General features: G+C 49.2%; 2 gene segments (V, D, J or C); both read right to left on the bottom strand.

The window, feature by feature from the left end:
- The window catches only part of LOC131489659 (immunoglobulin lambda-1 light chain-like), a 205,062-nt gene that overhangs the window by 99,714 nt on the left and 83,231 nt on the right, over positions 1-22,117 (bottom strand).
- On the bottom strand, positions 11,517-15,164 carry LOC131489835 (immunoglobulin lambda variable 3-9-like). The segment is given in 4 exon segments: positions 11,517-11,730; positions 11,918-11,973; positions 14,302-14,625; positions 15,017-15,164. Coding segments are annotated over 4 exon segments (640 nt in total).

The following is a 22,117-nucleotide window of genomic DNA, read 5'->3' as shown; positions in this document are numbered from 1 at the left end:
GACCGTGCTGCTGCTGATGCCCAGAGACTGCTGCTGGGTGCCAGCCTGCCCCAGAAAAAGTTTACGTAATTGTGTAGCAACAGCATTTCAGGGATTATGGAGAATCACAACACACATCTGGCACCAGGCTTCACCCTTAATGACCTTGTTCCAGCACCAGTGAATGTGGTTGTTCTCTGGGGTCTTCTGGGACCAGGTGGCTGCACAGCCTCTATCAAATATCCTTCTAGTAGTGGAACTGCTTTTCCCCTTGTGGCCCAAGAACCTCCTGGACCCCACTCTCTTCCTGGGGATTCGTCCTTCCCACCAGAGCACCACCAGGTATTGAGCTGCAGGGTTTCAGACTCTGTGCTCCTCCTGTTTATAGAGTCTTAATGGTATTTAAACCCTCTCCTGTCTCCTTTCTCCCTTTTTAGTTCAGTCCCTGTGGCTCTTTCCACTTTTCCACTTTCTCTCCAGTTGCTTTTGGGGGGGGTTCTTTTCTCCCTCATCTCCGTCCTCTCTCTGCAAGCAAAAACAGCTCCCTGCCCTCCACAGCTTCTCTCTCCCTCAGTTCACCTCTCCACACCATGTACCTGCTGAATTCAGGTTGTACAGATTGTTGTCTTAATCCTCAAATAAGTTTTCTAGGTGTGCAGGATGGTTTAGTGTTGATCTGGCTATATTTCATGGACACAAGATGCAAAAGAAATTCCATGCTGTTCTACCATCTTGGGTCCTCCCCCTAGGACTCTATTTAGACTTCATTTTTAAGGGTTATTTTCTGTAGGTGAAGAATTGTTTTTCTCTTTCTTTCAGTAATTTAGACACGTTAATCCATTGTCTCTCACAGGCATTTCCACCAATGCAAAATCCACTAGAATCCTCCTCTTTGTTCCCCTGAGAGCAGTGTCTTTTCCTCTGGCTGCTTCTACCACTGTCTCCTTTTCACTGCAAAGAACATTTGATATTTATAGGGCTGTTCCTTTTTTCTTCTTATTTCTTGTGGCTGTGGTTTGTTGAGATTTTTAGACCTGTCCCTCTTGAGTTTCATCACATTTAGAAGATTTTGGCCAATAACTTTCGAATATTTTTCCATTTCTGCACCTCCACTTTCTCTCCTTTTCTGACACAATCACCTCCTATTCCCTTGCTAAAGGTGCCTAATAGCTTGGTGGTTCTCTGTTCAGTTTGAAAACTTTTTCCTCTTTTTCACTTCGCACTTTCCACACTGTGTCTTCAGATTCCCTCATGAATGCTTCCTCTGGAAAACGTGCTACAGTGTCCTACCCAGGAGGGGCTGGGCCAGGACCAGGGAGGACACCTAATCCTAAGGCCTGAGCAGCAGCTTCTCAGAGACGTGGGGAGAATGGGAGCCAGGCCATGGCAGCAGCATTTATGTGCCACTGTCCATCATTCTCTGTCACTTGATTCATTGCCAGGCACTCTCACTGCTGTGGTAAGTGGCACAGCAATGGCCAACCTTGTCCTGGCCCTCTTTTCTGTTCGTGCTCAGGGAGACCATGTCCTTAAATTCCATCCTCAGATTTGGACTCAGATGGTTGCTTATATCTGTATGTATAACCAGCTCAGGGTCCTGGCTTGGCTTCTCCTGGCACTAAGAGGTATGTTCATGAGCTTATCTCCAGAGGAGCTGGGAGCAGGTGCTCCCCAGGGCCTCCCCAGGACCATTGACCTGGAGGGAGTCTGTCTCAGGTCAGGGGTGGCACAGAGCCAGTAAGAGAGGAGAGGAGAGGGGTCTGGAAGAAGAAAGGAAAGCTGAGTCAGAGATTACTATCCTAGCACTGAGGGGAGAGAACAATGTGGACACAGGTGAGGGCAGGGCCCTGACCCCATGGACCCTGGGTGGGAGAGAACAGGGCATCTGTGCCACATACTGTGCCTCCTTATGGGCTTTTCACCTGTGCAGGAGCAGCAGGGGAGCAGGAGTGAAGCCACGCAGAGTGAACCTGGGACTAGGAGCACCACAGGCTCACCTGGGAGCTGTTCCACATGCAGATACCTGGGCCCCACCCCGACCTGCTGCCCCTGCAGCTACATCTTGTGGAGACGCCCCCCTCCCACCCCATCAGGGGACTGTGTGCTCCCTGAGCTTCACAAGCTGAAGTCTAGGCCACTGTGGAAAATCTCACTTCCTCTGCTTATCTCCTATTTGGCCACCTGGGACGTGGGGCTTAACTCTCCTGCTCTGGTCAAGTGAACTTGATTCAGATTCTAGACCCTGTAGTGATGGGGAGAAAATGGGTTAAGAATGGACTCTTTCACCAGTCACGTGGAGTGTGTGCTGTGGATGGGGTGAGACCCCAGGGAGTATGGGGTGCATGGCTCTGGAAGCAGAAAGTGTGCCTTGTCTGCTTTTGTCTCCTCCTGGGGGTGAATCATGTGCAAGAGAGGACGGCACTGGTTGGGGCATTTCATGGTGACTACACGGGGGAGCTGGGTGTCTACTACACTGTTGGCGCAAGCATGGGTGTGTATGGATGCAGGAGATCCCCTAATACTCCCTGGGTCTGTATTACAGTCATAAACGCACCACAATCCAATTCAGCAGGTCTGATAATGGACCAACTTTCTAGAATGAGGTCTAGTCCTACCAACGGGCAGCGATGATGACTAGCTCAGGTATTTGCTGTGGGAAGGGGATATGGGGTGGGTGGTGGGGTAGTCAAAGAAATGAGCAGGGTAGAAATAACATGTGTTTCTTCCTAATGTTGTAGGAATGTGTTTGGATGTATATTAATCATAAATTTCTGTTTAGTTCTCCTGCTACATCCAATTTATCCTCTAACATCAGATGTGTTAACAACAGTTAACTTTATTTCTCACTATTGAAGTTATAGGATGTCAAAACATCTGGGACAAAAATAAATATCCCCAACAGAGAAAAATGTATTTTGCATGCTCTTGCGGGGTAAGACTGAGCATGTTTATAATTGTTCACTGGGTGGTTTCATCATATTTGGTGGAAGCATTGCTGTCAACATCTCTTAATTGGAGACGGTGATTTCTGGGGATGTGGGTGGATTTCATACAGATAAGGGGTGGCTGTGGTGGCTTGTTAAGTGTCCATATTGACAGGCTGAACTGTTTTTCACAGAATTATTTTCTATGTTTTTGGTAAGATGGGTGTAAGGAGAGATTCTTGTACAAGATTTGGGGGATAGAAGTGAGGCAACACCCATTTTGTGGCTCACTCCATGTTTGTGTATCTTCTGGTCACGTTGCAGAAGGAGGCAACTGCCTCAATGTCCCTCATTCACCTTTAGGATGGATGTGACTCCCTAACTCGCAGAGCACCTAGTGTGTCTGCATCTTTTTTCATTGTATAAAAATACTGGAATGGTCTGATCTGTTTGGGGATTGGACAAGCACATTGGTGATCTGGGGGAGAAACGCCAGCTCTGTGAGTATATAGTGGCCTCTTCAGGTCCCTGAGGACCCTGTTGGGGATGCAGGTCATCCTGGATTGGGTTCCTGAAAGCAGGCTCCGAATGGAGAAGTGCCTGTGTAGGAGATCTGGAAGGAGGAGAGAGGTCAGACTGGGCAGGAGAAGTGACCCACACAGAGTGAGACATCAGATGAGGCCTCATTCCTGCAGGGAGCTCTAAAGCTGGGATGTTTCAGGACATGTGAAAGTGGGGCAGGGCCTGGGCCTCTAGACCTCAGGAGATTATTTAACTGAACCTCTCTGAGAAGGCAGTTTTCTGAAGCAAGAGTCCTTGGCAGTGAGGAGCACCCCTGTGAGCTGTCAGAGGCTCCAGGCAGTAGTGGGTGAGTGTGTGAACCCAAAAGACAGGGTGTGGGTGACCCCACGTTGTCTACTGCACTCAGGTGAAGGTGGCTCCACACATGACACCAGGGTTTCAGGACCTCAGGTGAGCTGAGAAATTTGGGGCTCTAATCCTTGTCAGTTGTGAGAGCAGTAGCCCACAGCCACCACATAGAAATGCAGAGATAATGAGCCCTGGACAAAAGTCCCCGTGTCTTTTCTCTACCGAGGCCCTCTGTTCCCAGTTCACACCCAGGACCTGAGAAGCAGGGAAGCCTAGTGCTGTCAGCTGAATATTCACTCTGACCCTCCCTGTGCAGAGCCAGCCTGGGGGACTGGATGAGAGGGACATCTGAGGGCCTTAGGAGACCTGGGCCAAACCAGCTCTGCTTTGTGCACAGACCTCCAAGGGCTGGAAGAGAGTGTGACACAGACAGAAGGGGTTTGTGTCTCACTTCCCCATTTGCCTGTGTCACTGTGAGGATCATAGTTGCTACCATATGACTGACAGTAATAGTCAGCCTCGTCCTCGGCCTGGGCCCCGCTGATGGTCAGGGTGGCCGTGTTCCCCGAGTTGGTGCCTGAGAATCGGTCAGGGATCCCTGAGGGCCGGTTGCTATCCTTATAGATAATCAGCACAGGAGCCTGGCCTGACTTCTGCTGGTACCAGTAAGCATAATTACTTCCAATGTTGTTTCCTCCACACGTGATCCTGGCTGTCTGTCCCAGGTTCACTGACACTGTCGGGGGCTGAGTCAGCTCATAGGAGGCCACGGAGCCTGCAAGAGAGAAGGTGAAAGGTGGGTTTCCAGCCTGGGGTGTCATCCCCTGAACACTCCCACCTGCCTGGCTTAAGCTCCAGTGATTCTCTAGGCCCCAGTGTCCACTCTGCTGTCATCTTAGTCCCTGGGGCCCATGGGCCCGCCTGGTGGATGGAGCCTTTGAACAAATGAGAACCACCCCCCTCTCCTTTCCCTGGGCAGGTGCAGCCCTTCAGGGCTCACACAGATCAGTGAGCACAGTGGGGGGCTATCACCCCACCAGCCCCCCATCCCACAGCAGGGTCTTGAGTATCCTAACCCCACTGAGGCTCCCCTGCTTGTCCCAGAACCCTGGGCCTAGGGTGGGTGTGAGCCTGGGCACAGCACCTGTGCAGTGAGCGAGGAGGCCGAGGAGGAGAGGGGTCCAGGCCATGGTGGAGGTGCCTCGATTCTGTTCCCTGAGGTCCTGAGGCTGGGCAGGGTTCCTCCCAGGCCTGACTTATCCCCTTGCTGGAGACACCTGCTGTTCATGCAAATCAACCAGCGCTCAGGGGCTGCTGCTGAGGAGCCTTGTGGTTTTAGAAATGGGCTCAGCCCCAAGGGACACAGAGATTGGAGGCGCAGCCCTTCAGATCCTCTTTCAGCCCAGGGGATTCTGCTTCACCGTCTGATCCCATAGTCTGGGATCCACGACTCCATCCCTCTCACTGTCCTGGTGTAGCTCCTGAGCAGGTGTCCTCACAGCAGAGTTCAGAGTTGGAGTCTGTCTGCATTTTCTGAACTTTTTACAGAATGTTTACTCTCTAGGTGACTGGAAGAGCTTAGGTCAGTGTGGTGTCCTACCCAGGTCTATGTTGGGGAACTTCAGAACCTGAACAAATTCCTCCCTTGCCAAGTGCACATGGAGTATTAGGGAGCCACGAGGTGTGGTAGGATTGTGTCCTGAGGGAGAACTCGTGGGACAGGAGTCATCCATGCCATGCCTCAGTAGCCCCACAGTGTACTCAGTGCCAGGGACAGACCAGACTTGAAGCGGGTTTGGTAGTAACTGAGTTTAGCAGGAATGGGCTGGGCTGGAGAGGCATGAAGTAAGTACTGGGCCTATGCTATAGACAGAGGCAGATTCTACAGAAGACAGATCTGAGAGACACCAAGTCAGAATTTTACAGCACTATCAAAAGTAATACTGTAGAAACTTACACCTTTTTCTACTGGTGTCAGGTCATCGCAACCCACCTTCCCTCCCTGTTAGAACAGCTGATGTCCAGATCCTCCCCACATCCAAGTGGCTTTGCCAGGTGATCTCTGCTGCCCTCTGGTAACCGCTCCACACTGGCTGCTGGAGGCGCAGGGAAGTCCTTTGCCCAGCTGGAGATTCAGAACCCACCGCTCACATCCTGTTTCCCTGATTCCTAGATTACTAATCCCAGGGGAGGAACTGCTCCTCTCTGTGGGGTCCCTGCCAGCCTCAAGACAGGCAGGAAGAAATCAAATTATCCATGAAAATAGAAACAGCCTGATGTGAGGAGGAGAAAGCAGGGCCCATCTGAAGTTTCACTGCTTATATCTTTGGGGTGATGGTTGGTCACGGGTGTGGTTCTAGGGTTTGGCACCACAGATGACACAGCATTTAGGAACTGTGTCTTACTGGCGCCAGCTCCTGGTACACAAAATAGGGTGGTGGTGGCTACCACTCCAAAGACAGACACAGAGAACACTCACCCAGCCATCAGTTATTCAGATTCACTTGGGTTGGCACATTCTGTCCTGAGAAAGGAGTGTGAACAAGACAGAGGTCTTGCTCAGTTACCTTCCTGTGTGTGGAGCAGCACAGTGGACACATTTGGTAATGCAACAGACAGTCTCCAAACCCTTCTACCTGTATCTTGTTTCTATATTCAATTAGAAGCCACGCTATTGCTATCTCAGGTCCCTTTTGAGCCAATGTGACTGTATGGGCTAGAGCTGGCTCATGAATGTGTCAGCTGAAGTCCTTTTTGGGGAGTTTTCTTCAGTGAATGATAAAACAGACCAGATATGTAGTGAGTGCCTTTCCTCTTTAACATGGGTGTGACAGCTGGAGCAGCAGCAGCCATCCCACGGTCTGTTGTCAACAACAGTGAAAAGCAAGCCTCCACAGTAGTGATGGTGGAACCGAAAGTCAGCAGATGTGGGACCTCACGGAATCGGTGAGTACTTGGAGAAACACCTCTGATTTCAGACTTATTTCTGCAGGAGGAAAAGAAGTGCCTGAATGTTCATGCCTCTGTTTGAGATGTGCATGTATTACATTAAAATTTTTCTGACCAATTAGGATAATAATTAGCACAAAACAATCAGTTAAAACATATAGCGATGGGGAACATGTGCCGTGTTGTGTGGTACACAGATAATGAACTGAGATCAGACAAGGTGACAGGCAGGTGCTGGGTGGTGACAGCCTGGAAGAGGCCTCTCTACAGAGGTGCCCTTGGAGCTGCTCAGAATGGGAAGAAGGAACAGTTTAGTTTAGAAGAACTAAAGAGTGTGTTTGGAGTCAGTCCCTGTGGAGAAGAGTCTGGTTTGTCTGAGGGTGCAGGGACAGTGAGGACCTTAGGAGTCTGTGATTCAAAACTATTTGAGTTCCAAGATGATTATTTTCTCATATAACCTCGGGGACAGGAGTGATGGGTTAGAATTCTCATTGTTGTATGTTTCCAGGTAAGGGGACTCACAAGAGGAGTCCCTGTGTGAGCTTCCCTGCAAACTGAAAGGGAAGCAGGAGCCCTTTTGTAGCTGAGTCACTGTGGCTTATCTGCAGCTCACCCATGTGTGTGTGTTCCGCATGACATCAAATTCCTGTCACACATCCCTTCATTATTATATCTTTTATATACATACACATATATGAATATATTGTATTTGTGCCCGTATATACTAATTGTGTCTGCATTGTGTGCTTGCAGATATGTGTGTGTGTAAATGTATACATACATTTACAACATATGCACATGTATATTCTATAGATTGAACTCTGAATTGGGTACCTAAGTGGTAGTTGATGAGATCCTTGAGTTTCTAGGAGACACAGAGTTCCATTTCCTCACCAATGAGAAGTAGGTATGGTTACCACAGTGAACAGCAGGACCATATTAGTGTTCAGACTCATTTGACAGAGGATGTTAGTATCATTTAGTTAATAACGATGTTCCTAGAATTGAAATAGATAGGTAGCTGTCTATTTTTTTTTTTTACATGTGTATAAATAGAAAGCTATGTTTGGCAAACACTTTGGCTTCCTACTGAACTTAACAGAGATGGAATGCTCCTTAGAAGCCACTAGATTACTATGTGATGTGAGCTGCTTGCATGACTAGGTGTTATCTGATAAACCATGCATGGATTTGGGCATTCACAGCAGCTCTCCATCTTCAAACAGAAGAGGTAAATTTGAGATCAGGCTTCACCAGGTTCTGAAGGCACAAGTGAGTTGCATGAGGAAGAAGCTGGGTGTCCATGACCCCAACCCCTGCAGCATTGTCTTTTCTCTGTCTCCCACAACTATGGCCTGTGCTACTATAGAGAAAATAACAGAGGTTCCTGTATGGTATGCAGCCAACTCTGAGAGTTAACACTATTAGTACTGCAGCCCTAATCCGGGACAGCCCTGCATAACATGGGGGGTGAAAATTGTTCCATAAAGTAAGATTTGAGCAGAGTACTTGGTTCATTTTGCCTGGACAAAGGGAAAGACAGAGGTGGCTTTATACTAACCTATATGCTCTGACTCATAGTTTGGCTGGATGGTCAGAGACTTGGAAGGAACAATAAGAAAACTGGTGAAAAATGTTTGAGGAAGACACATGTGAATAGAACCCTCCCCCAATGAACACAGAGGTAGATGCCATTTGTGTTCAATGAAAATGCCTACCACAGTGTGCCCTCAAGAGGAAATGGTATTAATAATCAGGTGGATAATGTGACATGTCTGGGGACAGTGGTCAGTCTTCTTGTCCATCCACTTGTAAACTGGCCCAGTGGGCTCCATAGCACAGTGCACACATTGGAAAGTATGTGGTTATTCATGGGGTGATCACTGTGGATTTCCACTCACTAAAGCTGACCTGGATGCTTCTGAGGACCAATCTGCCAACAGTAGAGACCAAGTCTTAGTTCCCAGTAGGAGATCATTCCTTTGGGAATCTGCCTGGAGTCTGCTTGCTGATTCATTACAATAAGCCCCTTCTATCCTGGAGGGGATAGCTCTGTTCTTATTGGAATAGACCTTTACTGTAGGTAGAGACTTGCTTACTTTAAGTGCAACACTTCCTCCCAAACTATTACCCATGGATTTCCAGAGTGCCTTGCCCACTATTCAGAAGCCACAGAAGCAGTGTGGCTTCTGTCCAAGGCACTCATTTCACTAAAATGAAGGGCTGCAATGTGCCCATACCCATGGAATTCATTGCTTCAACCATCTTCCCCAACATTTTGAAATAGCTGTCTTGAATGAATGGACTTGGCCTTTGGCAGACTCAGTTACTGTGCTAGCCACATAGAAACACTTTGTGTGTCTGGGGAAGCATTTTCCAGGATATGATATTTGCACTAAATCTGTGTCCAGTATATGGTGTTGTTTGTCAGATAGCCAGGATTCATGGGTCCAGGAATCAAGAGGTGGAACTGAGAATGTCCCTAGTCACTGATATTCTTGGAGGCCTGCTGAAAAATTATGACTGCCTGTCACCATGACCCTACACTCTGCTGCCTTAGAGATACCAGTTCTAAATTAGATGTGCTTCCACTCAGTGACACAACAATGATTCTGTTCTACTGAAAGTTAAGACTACCTCTTGTCGCTTTGAGCTTGTCATGTCTCCATGGATGTCTGTCTGTCCTTCCAGCCAGGTCTTCCATCCACAACAAATTCCCTAGCCAAGAAAATATGACAGCCTCATCCTGCCTTCTGCATATGCACTTCTGATCCACAGGGTGCAGAGCCTGCCTGGAGACTGGGTTGGGAGTGAGGTCTGGGAATCTCGGATCTGGGCACCTGGGGCAGACCTGCTGAATGCTTGTCCACCGTCCTCCTGGGGCTGAAGGAGAGTGTGCGAAAGATGGGGAAGGAGTTTGTGTCTCACTTTCCTGTCTGCCTTTGTCACTGTGAGCATGTCTACCACTGTTTCACACCTGATAGTCGGCCGAGTCCTCGGCTCTGGTCCTGCTGATGCTTAGGGTGTCTGTGTCTTTGAAGTTGGAGCCCGAGTATCAGTCAGGAATCCCTGAGGGAGGCTTGTTATTGTCATATATGACCAGCACAGGAGTCTGTCCTGGCTTCTGCTGGTATCACTGAACACCAACGGTTTCTACATTGTCTCCCTGAGAGGTGGTCATGGCCATCTGTCCCGGGGCCTCTGACAACAAGGGTAGCTGAGTCAGCATGCTGGAGCATACAGGAATGTAAGTGAGGGGTTCACCTGACCAGGAAGGGAGGCTGGAGAAGCGCACAGGTTCCCAGTCCCTGTAGAGGAAGAGAGAAGAGCAGAAGCCAACAAGTTCAAGGCAGCAGAAGTCACCTGCACCAGGTGAGGAAGGCCGTCCATGCTGAGAGGGGATGTGGGACAACCTCAGCCAGAATTTTCCAGGTCCTGAAGGAGACAAGCATTTTTTCTCAGATATGCCAGCTGCTTCTGGGGGGCGCTGCTGCTCTTGGCCATGGAGCCCCCTGGACAAGGGAGGTGCCAGCCCATTTATTGTCCTGTTGATGGAAAAGCCAATGATGAGAATTTCCAGATTATAATCCTCTTAAGTGACGTCTTCATGACGCTTTAATCAGACAAAACCCTGGAAATATTATTTTGGTCATAGGGATTCCCACCAAAGATCATCTTTCTTGTTCATCAGGTCAATAAGTAAATTTAGAGGAAATATTCCAACTGTATTTGCCATGCTCTTGTGAACAATGATTTTTTCCATCTGTGTCTCCCCACACCCATGAAGGTATTGCTCTGATTCAAACCAGATGGAAATAGGGGGAAGCTTCTGCTTTTCCTTCTTAATAAATTCCTCATCTGTTGTTTTGACCTCCTGCAATTGCTCTGCTCTAAAAATTAATTTCAAAACCACAAGTCAAAGAATCATGAGAAAAATTCAATTTAGGCAAAAAATCCATTCACTTCTTGGGAAAGATCTTTACCCCTCAGAGAGACAGGTAAGGCCTGAATGAGACATGGCCACCATACAGGGTCAGCATGGGGATGGGTATGAGTCTGTGTGGGTCAGATCTGGGCTAAGGGTCAGTGCTGCCTGGTGCAGGTGATGGGATTTGGGGCTGTGGGAGAACAGAGGTGCCAGGAGAAAGTCCCACGTAGCACCCAAGATGGTGGCTGCACTTCCTCCACAGTTTCTGTAAAACCTAAGGATGGAAGGGCCGGGGACAACAGGGGACTGATCCCCTCTTTGCAGAGCGCGAGGCAGTCCTTCAGGATGTGGGGACACCTCATCCAGGAAACCAGAGGAAACATTCTCTACGGCCCATCCAGGCTGCCTGTACCCAAGGAGAAGAGGAAGTTCCACAGGTCTGTGCTGTCTGAGACAGGTGCCTCCCCTGCTGAGTGACACGTGATTACATTTGGGGCCCATATGATGTATAATGACACTCTAAATTTTCATTCTCTACTGTAAAACCTGACTCCCGTCCCCATAGTCAGAATGATTATGCTACCACTCTGCTACTTTACAGCAGGGTAAACATAGATCGGAGGACAGGGAACATGCTAGGGTCTCCCACCCTGCAGGGGCCAGGACCAGGGAGGATACCTGCTCCTATGCCCTGACTAGAATCTTCTCAGAAGGCAGGTGAGAGTAAGAGCCAGACCAGGACACGAGAGTTTGTGGCCCACTGTCCATCCTTCTGTGTTACCTGAGTCACTGCCAGGCACTCCCACTGCCATGGCAAGTGGCACAGCAATGGTTAGCCTAGTCCTGGCCCTCAGTCGTGGTCATGCTCAGTAGGCCATGTCCCTAAGTACTGTCCTCAGAATCAGAACCAGATGGTTGCTCACATCTGTATGTATTACCAGCTCGGGGACCAGGCTTGGCTTCTGCTGGTACCAAGAGGCATGTTCACTCCCGAGCTCATCTGCAGAGCAGAGGATCTTGGGCCTGCCCAGGGCCCCTGACACAGAGCAAGTCAGCATCATGTCAGGGGCTGCATAGAGCCTGTAAGAGAGGAGAGGAAAGGGTCCTGGAGGAAGACATGGTGGCTGAGTCAGAATGACTGGCCCAGCCCTGTGAGGGAAAGGAGCGATGTGGTCGTGGTGATCGCAGGGCCCTGACCCCATGGACCCTGGGTGGGAGAGAACAGGGCACCTGTGCCGCACGCTGTGCTTCCCTGTGGGCCTCTCACCTGTGCGGGAGCAGCACGGGAGCAGGAGTGAGGCCACTCAGAGTGTGGTCCTGGGACTAAGAGCACCGCAGGCTCACCTGGGAGCTGTTCCACATGCAGATGCCTGGGCCCCACCCCGACCTGCTGCCCCTGCAGCTGCACCTTGTGGAGACCCCTCTTCTCCAGGGGAGTGTGTGCTCACTGGCTTCACAGTCTAGGAGTCTAGGCCACTGTGGAAAATCTCACTTCCTCTGCTTGTCTCCTTAGGTTGTACTTGGACACCTGGAGGTGGGGCTTAACTGTCCTGCTCTGGTCAACTGAACTTAAATCAGATACTAGACCCTGTGCCGATCTGAAAAAATGATTTAAGAATAGACTCATTCACTGGCCACATGGAGTGTGTGCTGTGCATGGAGTGAGACCCCAGGGAATATGGGCTACATGGCTCTGGTGGCAGAGAGTGTGCCTTGTCTGCTTTAGGCTCCTCCTTAGGGTGAATCATCAGGAAAAGTGGGGGCACTGTCTGGGGTGAATCATGGTGACTATCACGGGAGAGCTGGGTTTCTACTACACAGCTGGGGCAAGAAGGGGTGTGTATGGATTCAGGAGATCCCTTAATACTCCCGGGGTCTGGCCACAATCCAACTCAGCAGCTCTGATAATAGATGAACTTCCCTGAATGAAGGCTTAGTTGTGCTGACTGGCAGGGATGACGACTCTCTCAGGTGTTTGCTGTGGGAAGGGGATACAGAGTGAGTGGTGATGAAGATGATTTAGACACCACTCTGACCACAGGCTAGTTGCAGGAATGAGCAGGGTAGATGTAACAAGTGTTTCTTCCTTATGTTGTATTGATGTGTTTGGATGTATATTAATGCTATGTTTCTGTCTTGTTCCCCTGTGTCATCCCATTATCATCTACCATCAGATGTGTTAAGGGTAGGTAACTTTCTATCTCAATACTGAAGTTTTTGAGACCAATCTCTTGGGACAAAAATGAACATCTATAGCAGACACAAATGTATGTTGGATCCTCTTTGAGAGAAAGGAGAGCATTATTTGTGGTTGTCATGAGATAGTTTCACCATGTCAGGTAGAAGCATGGTTACCAACATCGTCTTTATTTCCAGACTGTAGTTTGTGTGGATCTGGGTGGACTTTACGTGGATGACAGGAGCCTGTGGTAGCTTGATAGACTCATCATTGACAGACTGAACTGTATTTCACAAAATTGTTTTCTGTCTATATCCTGGGTAGGGTGGGTGTGAGGAAAGATTCTGGTGCAAGATTTGGGGGTAGAAGTGACACTGCACCCATTTTGTGGCTCACTCCATGGTTGTGTATCTTCTGGCCCCTCTGTAGGAGGAGGCAACTGCCCCAAAGTCCCCCATTCACCATCAGAATGGATGTGACTCTCCCACTTTCTGTCAGAACCCAGAGCACGTAGTGTGTCTGGATCATTTCTCTTTGTATAAAAATACAAGAAATGATCCAATCTGTCTGATCATTGCACATGCACATTTGGGATTTGGGGGAGAAATTCGACCTTTGTGAGTATATAGTGGCCTCCTCAGGTCCCTGCAGACTGTGTTGGGGGTACTGGTCATCCTGGATTGGGTTCTTGGAAGCAGACTCTGAGATGGAGAAGTGCATGTACAGGAGATCTGGAAGGAGGAGGAAGGTCAGACTGGGCAGAAGAAGTGACCCACACAGAGTGAGACATCAGATGAGGCCTCATTCCTGCAGGGAGCTCCAAAGCTGGGACCTTTCAGGACATGAGAGAGTGAGGCAGGGCCTTGGCCTCTAGGCCTCGGGAAATCATTTAACTGAACCTCTCTGAGAAGGGACATAAATGTGGGGAGGCACTTTTCTGAAGCAAGAGCCCTTGGTGGTGAGGAGCACCCCTGTGAGCTGTCAGAGGCTCCAGGCAGGAGTGTGTGAGCCCAGATGAGGGGATGTGGGTGACCCCACACTGTCTACTGCACTCATCCATTGTACTCAGGTGGAGGTGGATCCATGCATGACACCAGGGCTTCAGGACTTCAGGTGAGCTAGGAAATTTGGGGCTCTAATCCTTGTCAGTTGTGAGAGCAGTAGCCCACAGCCACCACATGGAAGTGCAGAGATAATGAGCACTGGACGAAAGTCTCCCTGTGTCTTTTCTCCACCCAGGCCCTCTGTCCCCAGTTCACCCCAGGCCCCAAGAAGCAGGGAAGCCTAGTGCTGTCAGCTGTAAATGCACTCCTGACCCTCCCTGTGCAGAGCTTCCTGGAGATTGGATGGGGAGGGAGGTGGGGGGAATTCAGATCTGGGGACCTGGACCAGATCTGCTCATTGCTTTGTGTACAGGTCTCCAGCGGCTTGGAGAGAGCATGACAGAGATGGGGAAGAGGTTTGTGTCTCACTTCCCCATCTGCCTGTGTCACTGTGAGCATCACTACTGCTGTCCCACACCTGACAGTAATAGTCAGCCTCGTCCTCGGCCCGGGCCCCGCTGATGGTCAGGGTGGCCGTGTTCCCCGAGTTGGTGCCTGAGAATCGGTCAGGGATCCCTGAGGGCCGGTTGCTGTCCTCATAGATAATCAGCACAGGGGCCTGGCCTGACTTCTGCTGGTACCAGTAAGCATATTTTCTTCCAATGTTGTTTCCTCCACACGTGATCCTGGCCGTCTGTCCCAGGTTCACTGCCACTGATGGGGGCTGAGTGAGCACATAGGAGGCCACGGAGCCTGCAAGAGAGAAGGTGAGAGGTGGGTTTCCAGCCTGGGGTGTCATCCCCTGAACACTCCCACCTGCCTGGCTTAAGCTCCAGTGATTCTCTAGGCCCCAGTGTCCACTCTGCTGTCATCTTAGTCCCTGGGGCCCATGGGCCCGCCTAGTGGATGGAGCCTTTGAACAAATGAGAACCAGCCCCCCTCCTTTCCCTGGGCAGGTGCAGCCCTTCAGGGCTCACACAGATCAGTGAGCACAGTGGGGGACTATCACCCCACCAGCCCCCCATCCCACAGCAGTGTCTTGAGCATCCTGTCCCCACTGAGACTCCCCCGCTGAGGTCAGAGTCAGGACCAGGCTTGTCCCGGAACCCTGGGCCTGGGGTGGGTGTGAACCTGGGCACAGCACCTGTGCAGTGAGCGAGGAGGCCGAGGAGGAGAGGGGTCCAGGCCATGGTGGAGGTGCCTCGATTCTGTTCCCTGAGGTCCTGAGGCTGGGCAGGGTTCCTCCCAGGCCTGACTTATCCCCTTGCTGGAGACACCTGCTGTTCATGCAAATCAGCCAGGGCTCAGGGGCTGCTGCTGAGGGGCCTTGTGGTTTTAGAAATGGGCTCAGCCCCAAGGGACACAGAGATGGGAGGGGCAGCCTTTCAGATCCACTTTCAGCCCAGGGGATTCTGCTTCACCCTCTGATCCCATAGTCTGGGATCCACAACTCTATTCCTCTCTGTGTCCTGGCCTGGCTACTGGTAGGGTGTAGTCACAGCAGAACTCAGAGGTGGAGTCTGTCTGCATTTTCTGAACCCCTTATAGAAAGTTTATTCTCTAGGTGACTGGAAGAACTTAGGTCAGTGCGGTGTCCTACCCCAGGTCTATGTTGGGGAACTTCAGAACCTGAATAAAATTTTTCCCTTGCCTAGTGCACGTGGCTTTTGGTTTTGGGGAGCCATTGAGGTGCTGTAGGTGTCTGTCCCGGGGGAAAGTCATAGAAGCTGTTCCTCAGTATCCCCAGGGTACACTCATTACTAGGGGCAGACCCACCTGGAGCAAGGTTTGACAGTGACTGAGTTTAGCAGGTATAGGCTGGGCTGGAGAGGCAGGAAGTACTGGACTGGTGCCAGAGACAGAAGCACATTGCAAGGACACAGATGTGAGAGACCCTGAGTCAGAATTTAACATCAGTGTCAAAGGTGATACTGCAGAAGCCTATGCCTTTTCCTTCAGGTGTCAGGTCATGGTGACCCACCCTCCATCCCTGTTAGAACCTCTGATGCCTAGACCTTCCCCATGTCCAAGTGGCTTTGCCAAGTGACCTCTGCTGCCTCTTGATGGCCACTCCACACTGGCTACTGGAGGGGCAAGGAAGTCCTTTGTCTAGGTGGAGAGGTGGAACCCACTGCTCAGATCCTGATACCCTGATCCATGGGCTGCTGTTTCCAGGGAGAGGAATTGCTCTTATCTTTGGGGCCCCTGTCAGCCTCCAGGTCAAGCAGGTGGAGATCAGTTTATCCAGGGAAATAGGAAGAGGCTCATGTAAGGAAAAGGCAGGGTCCATTTGAGGTATCACTGCTCACATCTCTGGGGTGGTGGGAAGTCATCTGTATGGTTGTGGCACTTGGCACGAGGTGACAGAGGACTCGGGGACTGACTTACTGACACTGGCTGCAGGTACACCAAATGGTGTAATGATGGCTACTGCTCCAAAGACAGAGACAGGAGAATTCACCCAGCAAACACGTATTCAGATCCACCCCGGTCTGGCATACATTCCATCCCGGGAAATTAGTGAATAAGACACACGTCTTTCTCATCTTCCTGCCTTGGTGACACAACAGAGCGGACACAGTTGCTTTGGTGATACAGCAGAAAGTCTCCAATCCCTTCTACCTTTATCTTGTCTTCTATATTCCCTTAGAAGCCACACTATTGCTATTCTCAGGTCTCTATTGCTCAGGATTGACCCCGTGGCCCAGAGCTGGCTCATGTATGTATCATTTGGTTGGAGATCCTTTTGGGGACTTTTGCTCTTGTGACGAAAGAAACAGAGTGGATTATGCAGTGCTCTTTCCTTGTACTTGGGTGTGATAGCTGGAGCTCCAGCAGCCATCCCAAGATCTGTTGTCAACAACAGTGAAAAGCAAAGCCTCCATAGTAGTGATGGGGGGACAGAAAGTGAGATTTGGCACCTCATGGAATTGGTGAGTACATGGAGAAACACCATCAGACTTCAGACTTGTTCTGTGGGATAAAAATAAGTGCCTGATGTTCATGCCTCTGGCTGAGATGTGCATGTATTGCATTAACAATTTCCTGACCAGTTAGGATAATAATTAACACAACAAATCAATGAATAAATATAGTGATGGGAAAATGTGCCGTGTTGTGTGGTATGTAGACAATGAATTGAGATCAAACAAGATGACAGGCAGGTGCTGTGTGGTGAGAGGCTGGAGGAGGCCTCTCTGGCAGAGGTGACCTTGGAGCTGCTGTCAGCATGGGAAGAAGGAACAAGAACTAAAATGTATGTTGGAGTCAGTCTCTGTGGAGAAAAGTCTGGTTTGTCTGAAGATGCAGGGACAGTGAGGACCTTAGGTGTCTCTGATTTAAAATTAGTTGGGTTCCAAGGTGATATTTTCTCATAAGTTAAAAATTTGAGGGGCAGGACTGATGTGCTAGAATTCCCACTGCTAATTTTGTTAGGAAAGGTGGATCACAAGAGAAGTCCATGAATGAGCTTCCCTGCAAACTGAACGGCAAACAGGAGCCCTTTTGTAGCTGACCGTCACTGTGGCTTATCTGCGGCTCAACTATGTGTGTGTGTGTTCTGTGTGACATCAAATTCCTGTCACAAATCCCTTCATATTATACACTTATACACATACACATATTAATATACTTGTGAATATATGTGCACATACGTACTTATGGGGTGTGCATGTTGGTAGATGTGTGTGTGTGTGTGTACACATACATGCATACATATTTACCATATGTACACGTATATTTTGTAGAGATTCTGATCTCTGAATTGGTTACCAAAGTTGTAGTTGATGGGATCCTTGCATTGTTATGAGGCCCAGAGTTCCATTTTATCACCAGTGAGAAGGTGGGTGTGGTTAGTATAATGAATAGCAGGACCAAATTAGTAATCCATAGCCTTTGACCTAGGACATTGGTATCAGTTAGTTAATGATGGTGTTCCTAGAACTGAAATAGATGTGTAGCTTACCAATTTTTACATCTGTTTAAACAATAAGCTTCATTTGGCAGACACTTTGGCTTGCTGCTGAGCTTAGCAGACACTGTATGCCCCTTATAAGCTACTAACTTAGCATGTGACCTAAGCTGCCTGCGTGAGCAGGGTGGTATCTGACCAATCATGCATGGATTTAGCCATTCACAGAAGCTCTGTTTCATTCAATGTAAGAGGTAAATTTGAGATTAGGCTTCACCAGGTCCTGAAGAGACAAGTGAGTTTCATGAGGAAGAGGCCAGATGCCCATGACCCCAACCCCAGATGCATTGTCTTTTCTCTGTCTCACACATGTATGGCCCAATGGGGACAATCCTGTGACCAGCTGATACAGAGAAAAAAAACACAGAGGGCTGGTTTATAGTGGTTCCTATATGATATGCAGCCAACTCTGAGAGTTAACACTATTAGTACTGCAGCCCTAATGTGGGACCTTCCTGCACAACATGGATGGAGGAAAATTCTCCAAAAGGTAGCATTTGAGCACAGTAGTTGCTTCATTTTTCCTGGGCATAGGTGGCTTTTATACTAACCTATAGGATTTGACTCAGTGTTTGGCTGGATGGTCAGAAACTTGGAAGGAACACAGTAAGAAAATTGGTGAAAGATGTTTGTGGAAGAGCTCTGTGAGTAGAACCCACACAATGAACAGAGGTGGAGGCCTTTTGTGCTTCATGAAAATGCCTACCATAATGTGTCCACAAAGGAAACAATGTGAATAATTAAAACAGATAATGTGACATATCTGGGGACAACAGTCAGCCTTCTTCTCTATGTACTCCTGAACTTGTTCAGTGGACTCCATAGCAAAGTGCCCATGTTGGAAGTTGGGTGGTTATTCATCAGATAATCACTATGGGTTTCCACTCACTAAAGCTGACGTGGCTATGGCCACTTCTGAAAACCACTATGCAAACAGCACAGAGCAACCCCAAGTTCCCAGTTTGAGACCATTTCCTTGAATATCAGCCTGGAAGCTGCTGACAGATTAATTACATTAGACCTATTCCATCATGGAAGAGATAATTCTCTTCTTATTGAAACAGACTTGTACTCTAGATAGGGACAACTTTTCTTTGCCTATAATGCTTCTTCCCAAATTACTACTCTTTTTTTTTTTAATGTTTATTTATTTTTGAGACAGAGAGAGACAGAGCATGAATGGGGGAGGGGCAGAGAGAGAGGGAGACACAGAATCGGAAGCAGGCTCCAGGCTCCGAGCCATCAGCCCAGAGCCTGACGCGGGGCTCGAACTCACGAACCATGAGATCGTGACCTGAGCTGAAGTCGAACGCTCAACCGACTGAGCCACCCAGGCGCCCCACCAAATTACTACTCTTATCCAATGCCTCACCCAGTGTTCTGGCATTTCAGTGTGGCTTCTGTCCAAAGCACTCATTTTACGTCTTATGAAGGGATGAAATGTACCTGCATCCATGGAATTCACTGGTTCAACCATTTCCTCCAACATTCTGAAACAGCCAGCTTGCGTGAATGGACTAGTGGCCTCTTGAAGACCCACTGTGCCAGCCATGTGGCTACACCTTGTGAGGGTGGAGCGACACTTTCCAGAATGTGATATTTGCACTAACTCTGTGTCTGACATATGGTGCTGTTTGTCCCACAGCTATCTAGCATTCATGGGTCCAGGAATCAACAGGTGGAATTGGGAACATCCCCAATCACTGGTATTCCTGGTGACCTGCTGTAAAACTTTGACTCCTTGTCTCCACGACCCTATACTCTGCTGCCCTAGAGGTCTTAGTTCTAAAGGAGAAATGCTTTCACCCAGAGACACCGCAATGATTCTATTCAACTGAAATCTGAGACTTCCCCTCATCACTCTGAGGTACTTATGTCTCCATGGATGTCTCCCTGTCTGTCCTTCCAGCCAGGTCTTCCATCCACAACAAATTCCCTAGCCAAGAAAATGTGACAGCCTCATCCTGCCTTCTGCATATGCACTCCTGATCCACAGGGTACGGAGCCTGCCTGGAGGCTGGGTTGGGAGTGAGGTCTGGGAATCTCAGATCTGGGCACCTGGGGAATACCTGCTGAATCCTTGTCCACCGTCCTCCTGGGACTGAAGGAGAGTGTGTGAAAGATGGGGAGGGAGTTTGTGTCTCACTTTCCTGTCTGCCTTTGTCACTGTGAGCATGTCTACCACTGTTTCACACCTGACAGTAATAGTCAGCCTTGTCCTCGACTCTGGTCCTGCTGATGTTTACGGTGTCTGTGTCTTTGAAGTTGGAGCCCGAGAATCAGTCAGGAATCCCTGAGGGAGGCTTGCTATTGTTATATATGACCAGGAGTCTGTCCTGGCTTCTGCTGGTATCACTGAACACCAAAGGTTTCTACATTGTCACCCTGAGAGGTGGTCATGGGGCCTCTGACAACAAGGGTAGCTGAGTCAGCACGCTGGAGGCCTTCAGGGAGCCTGACCATGGGGCTGGCCTGGGCCCCTGGACAGATACAGGCAACACCTGATTCAGGGAAAGGTGGTCATGTGGCCTCACTGCCTACCCCTCCTGCTCATGTCCCCTCTGCACCCCCCAGATGCACTCGTGTCTCCCGACCTTGGGACGTCATTAGAATGGGAAACTCTCTCATTCTGATGTGTGTTCATCATGGTGTATGTGGGAGTTTACTTTTATACAATCCCCTCCTGTTGGAGATGCATCACAATTTCCAGTCTATTTCCACATGGTACTTTTGTCTCTACGACATACGTCATTCCACTATAGACCAGCAGCTGGCATGGTGAACACTGATTCCTTTTATTGTTTCACCCATGTTTCATGTAAAAATGTGAAAATTTCCAGAAACCATTGCTGACTGAGGAACACTCCTTCAGCCTCTGTGTCTCTGTTTGGGTCCCAGGATCATGTCTTTGCACACAGAGTAAGCTCTGGGGATTGTATAGTCAGTGGCCACTGCGAGGAGCTGGATTCTGTCATTTAACCAAGGACATCCCAGGGACCAGACATGTGGCCTGAGTCTGGGAGAATCCACCTCACTCTGGAGACCGTCTCATAATGAGTCTGCAGACCCTCCTTCCAGTGGTCATGGGCTCTGATTGGCTCACCTCCTGCCCCTGAGACACTCCTGAGCAAGGAAGCTGCAGCCTTGGTTCTGAGTCAGCCTGGAGGTGTGGAGGGAGAGGGAGAGGGTGAGTGGTCAGGGCATCTCTGGATGTGCGCAGCACAGAGGAGTCAGTTCCCTGGGACTTCTGTTGGACAGTGAGGTGACTGAAATTTCCCAGATGAGGTAATCACTGTGTCAGGACTCCTATCAGTGTCTTGGATGTCCCTGTGTGAGTCTGACCTGCAGAACATTGTCCCTGCAGCCTGAGAAGATAGGATGGATCATCCCTGCTTTCTTCGCATGACTGAACCTTGGACAGCTGTTGACCCACAGATTTCCTGTCCCTGTGAGGCTCCACCTGGGCAGCCTCAGCCTCTGTCCTGCTTCTCCTGCAGCATTGCTGCCCCCTGCTGGTGGAGGAAGACTCAGACCAGGAACTTCTCTTCTTACCCCTGTCACCTGAGAAAGGGTGTGGACTAGGGTTTCCAGTCTGCGTCTGTCAGCTGCCCCCCTGCCCTACCCAGCCCAGCACAGCCCAGCACACACAGGTCACATACACAGTGCAGACGCCATTTCTGTAATTGTCCCAGGGCTGAAATGCCCTGTCCTAGCCCACTGTTTTCTTACAAAAAGTAGAATGGAGCATACAGTGTAGTGCATTTGACAAAGCTGTGTGATGTCCCACAGCCACCAGATTCCTGTCTATTTAGGAAGCAAGACTGATGCCTCCTGTATCTATTTTAGTGTAGTTGGTCATCAGAATAATGGGTGATTCTTCTGGCACGAAGTTCAGTTGTGCACCCAAATCTTTAATCTTACTGTTATTACTACTATTTTTACTACTTTTATTTTTTTTAATACAAATCACATCTCTTGGAGTTTGGTTTGGGAGGATTTTAACCTAGCCTGCCTGTGGTTTGTTGAAATTGGGAATCTGCTGATTCAGACTTGGATACAATGCACATGATACAGGTCACAATTTACCTGAAAGATTTTTCTTGGATTCCCACAAAGGAAAACAGGAGAGTCCATCAACAAAGTTAACTCATTGGGACCCCACTGAGTCATTCTTATTAGTGAGACTCTTCAATATTTTGTATTACTTAATTTGAAAGAAACGTTTTTCTTATATCTGTGTAAGATTCCCATTTAATAGCAGGTAAAGCTAATGCC

The sequence above is a fragment of the Neofelis nebulosa genome, chromosome 11 (genome assembly GCF_028018385.1).
Source record: "Neofelis nebulosa isolate mNeoNeb1 chromosome 11, mNeoNeb1.pri, whole genome shotgun sequence".
Classification (NCBI taxonomy): Eukaryota; Metazoa; Chordata; class Mammalia; order Carnivora; family Felidae; genus Neofelis; species Neofelis nebulosa.
The sequence above is the reverse complement of the archived record's forward strand: the minus strand, read 5'-3'. Positions and strand labels throughout refer to the sequence as shown.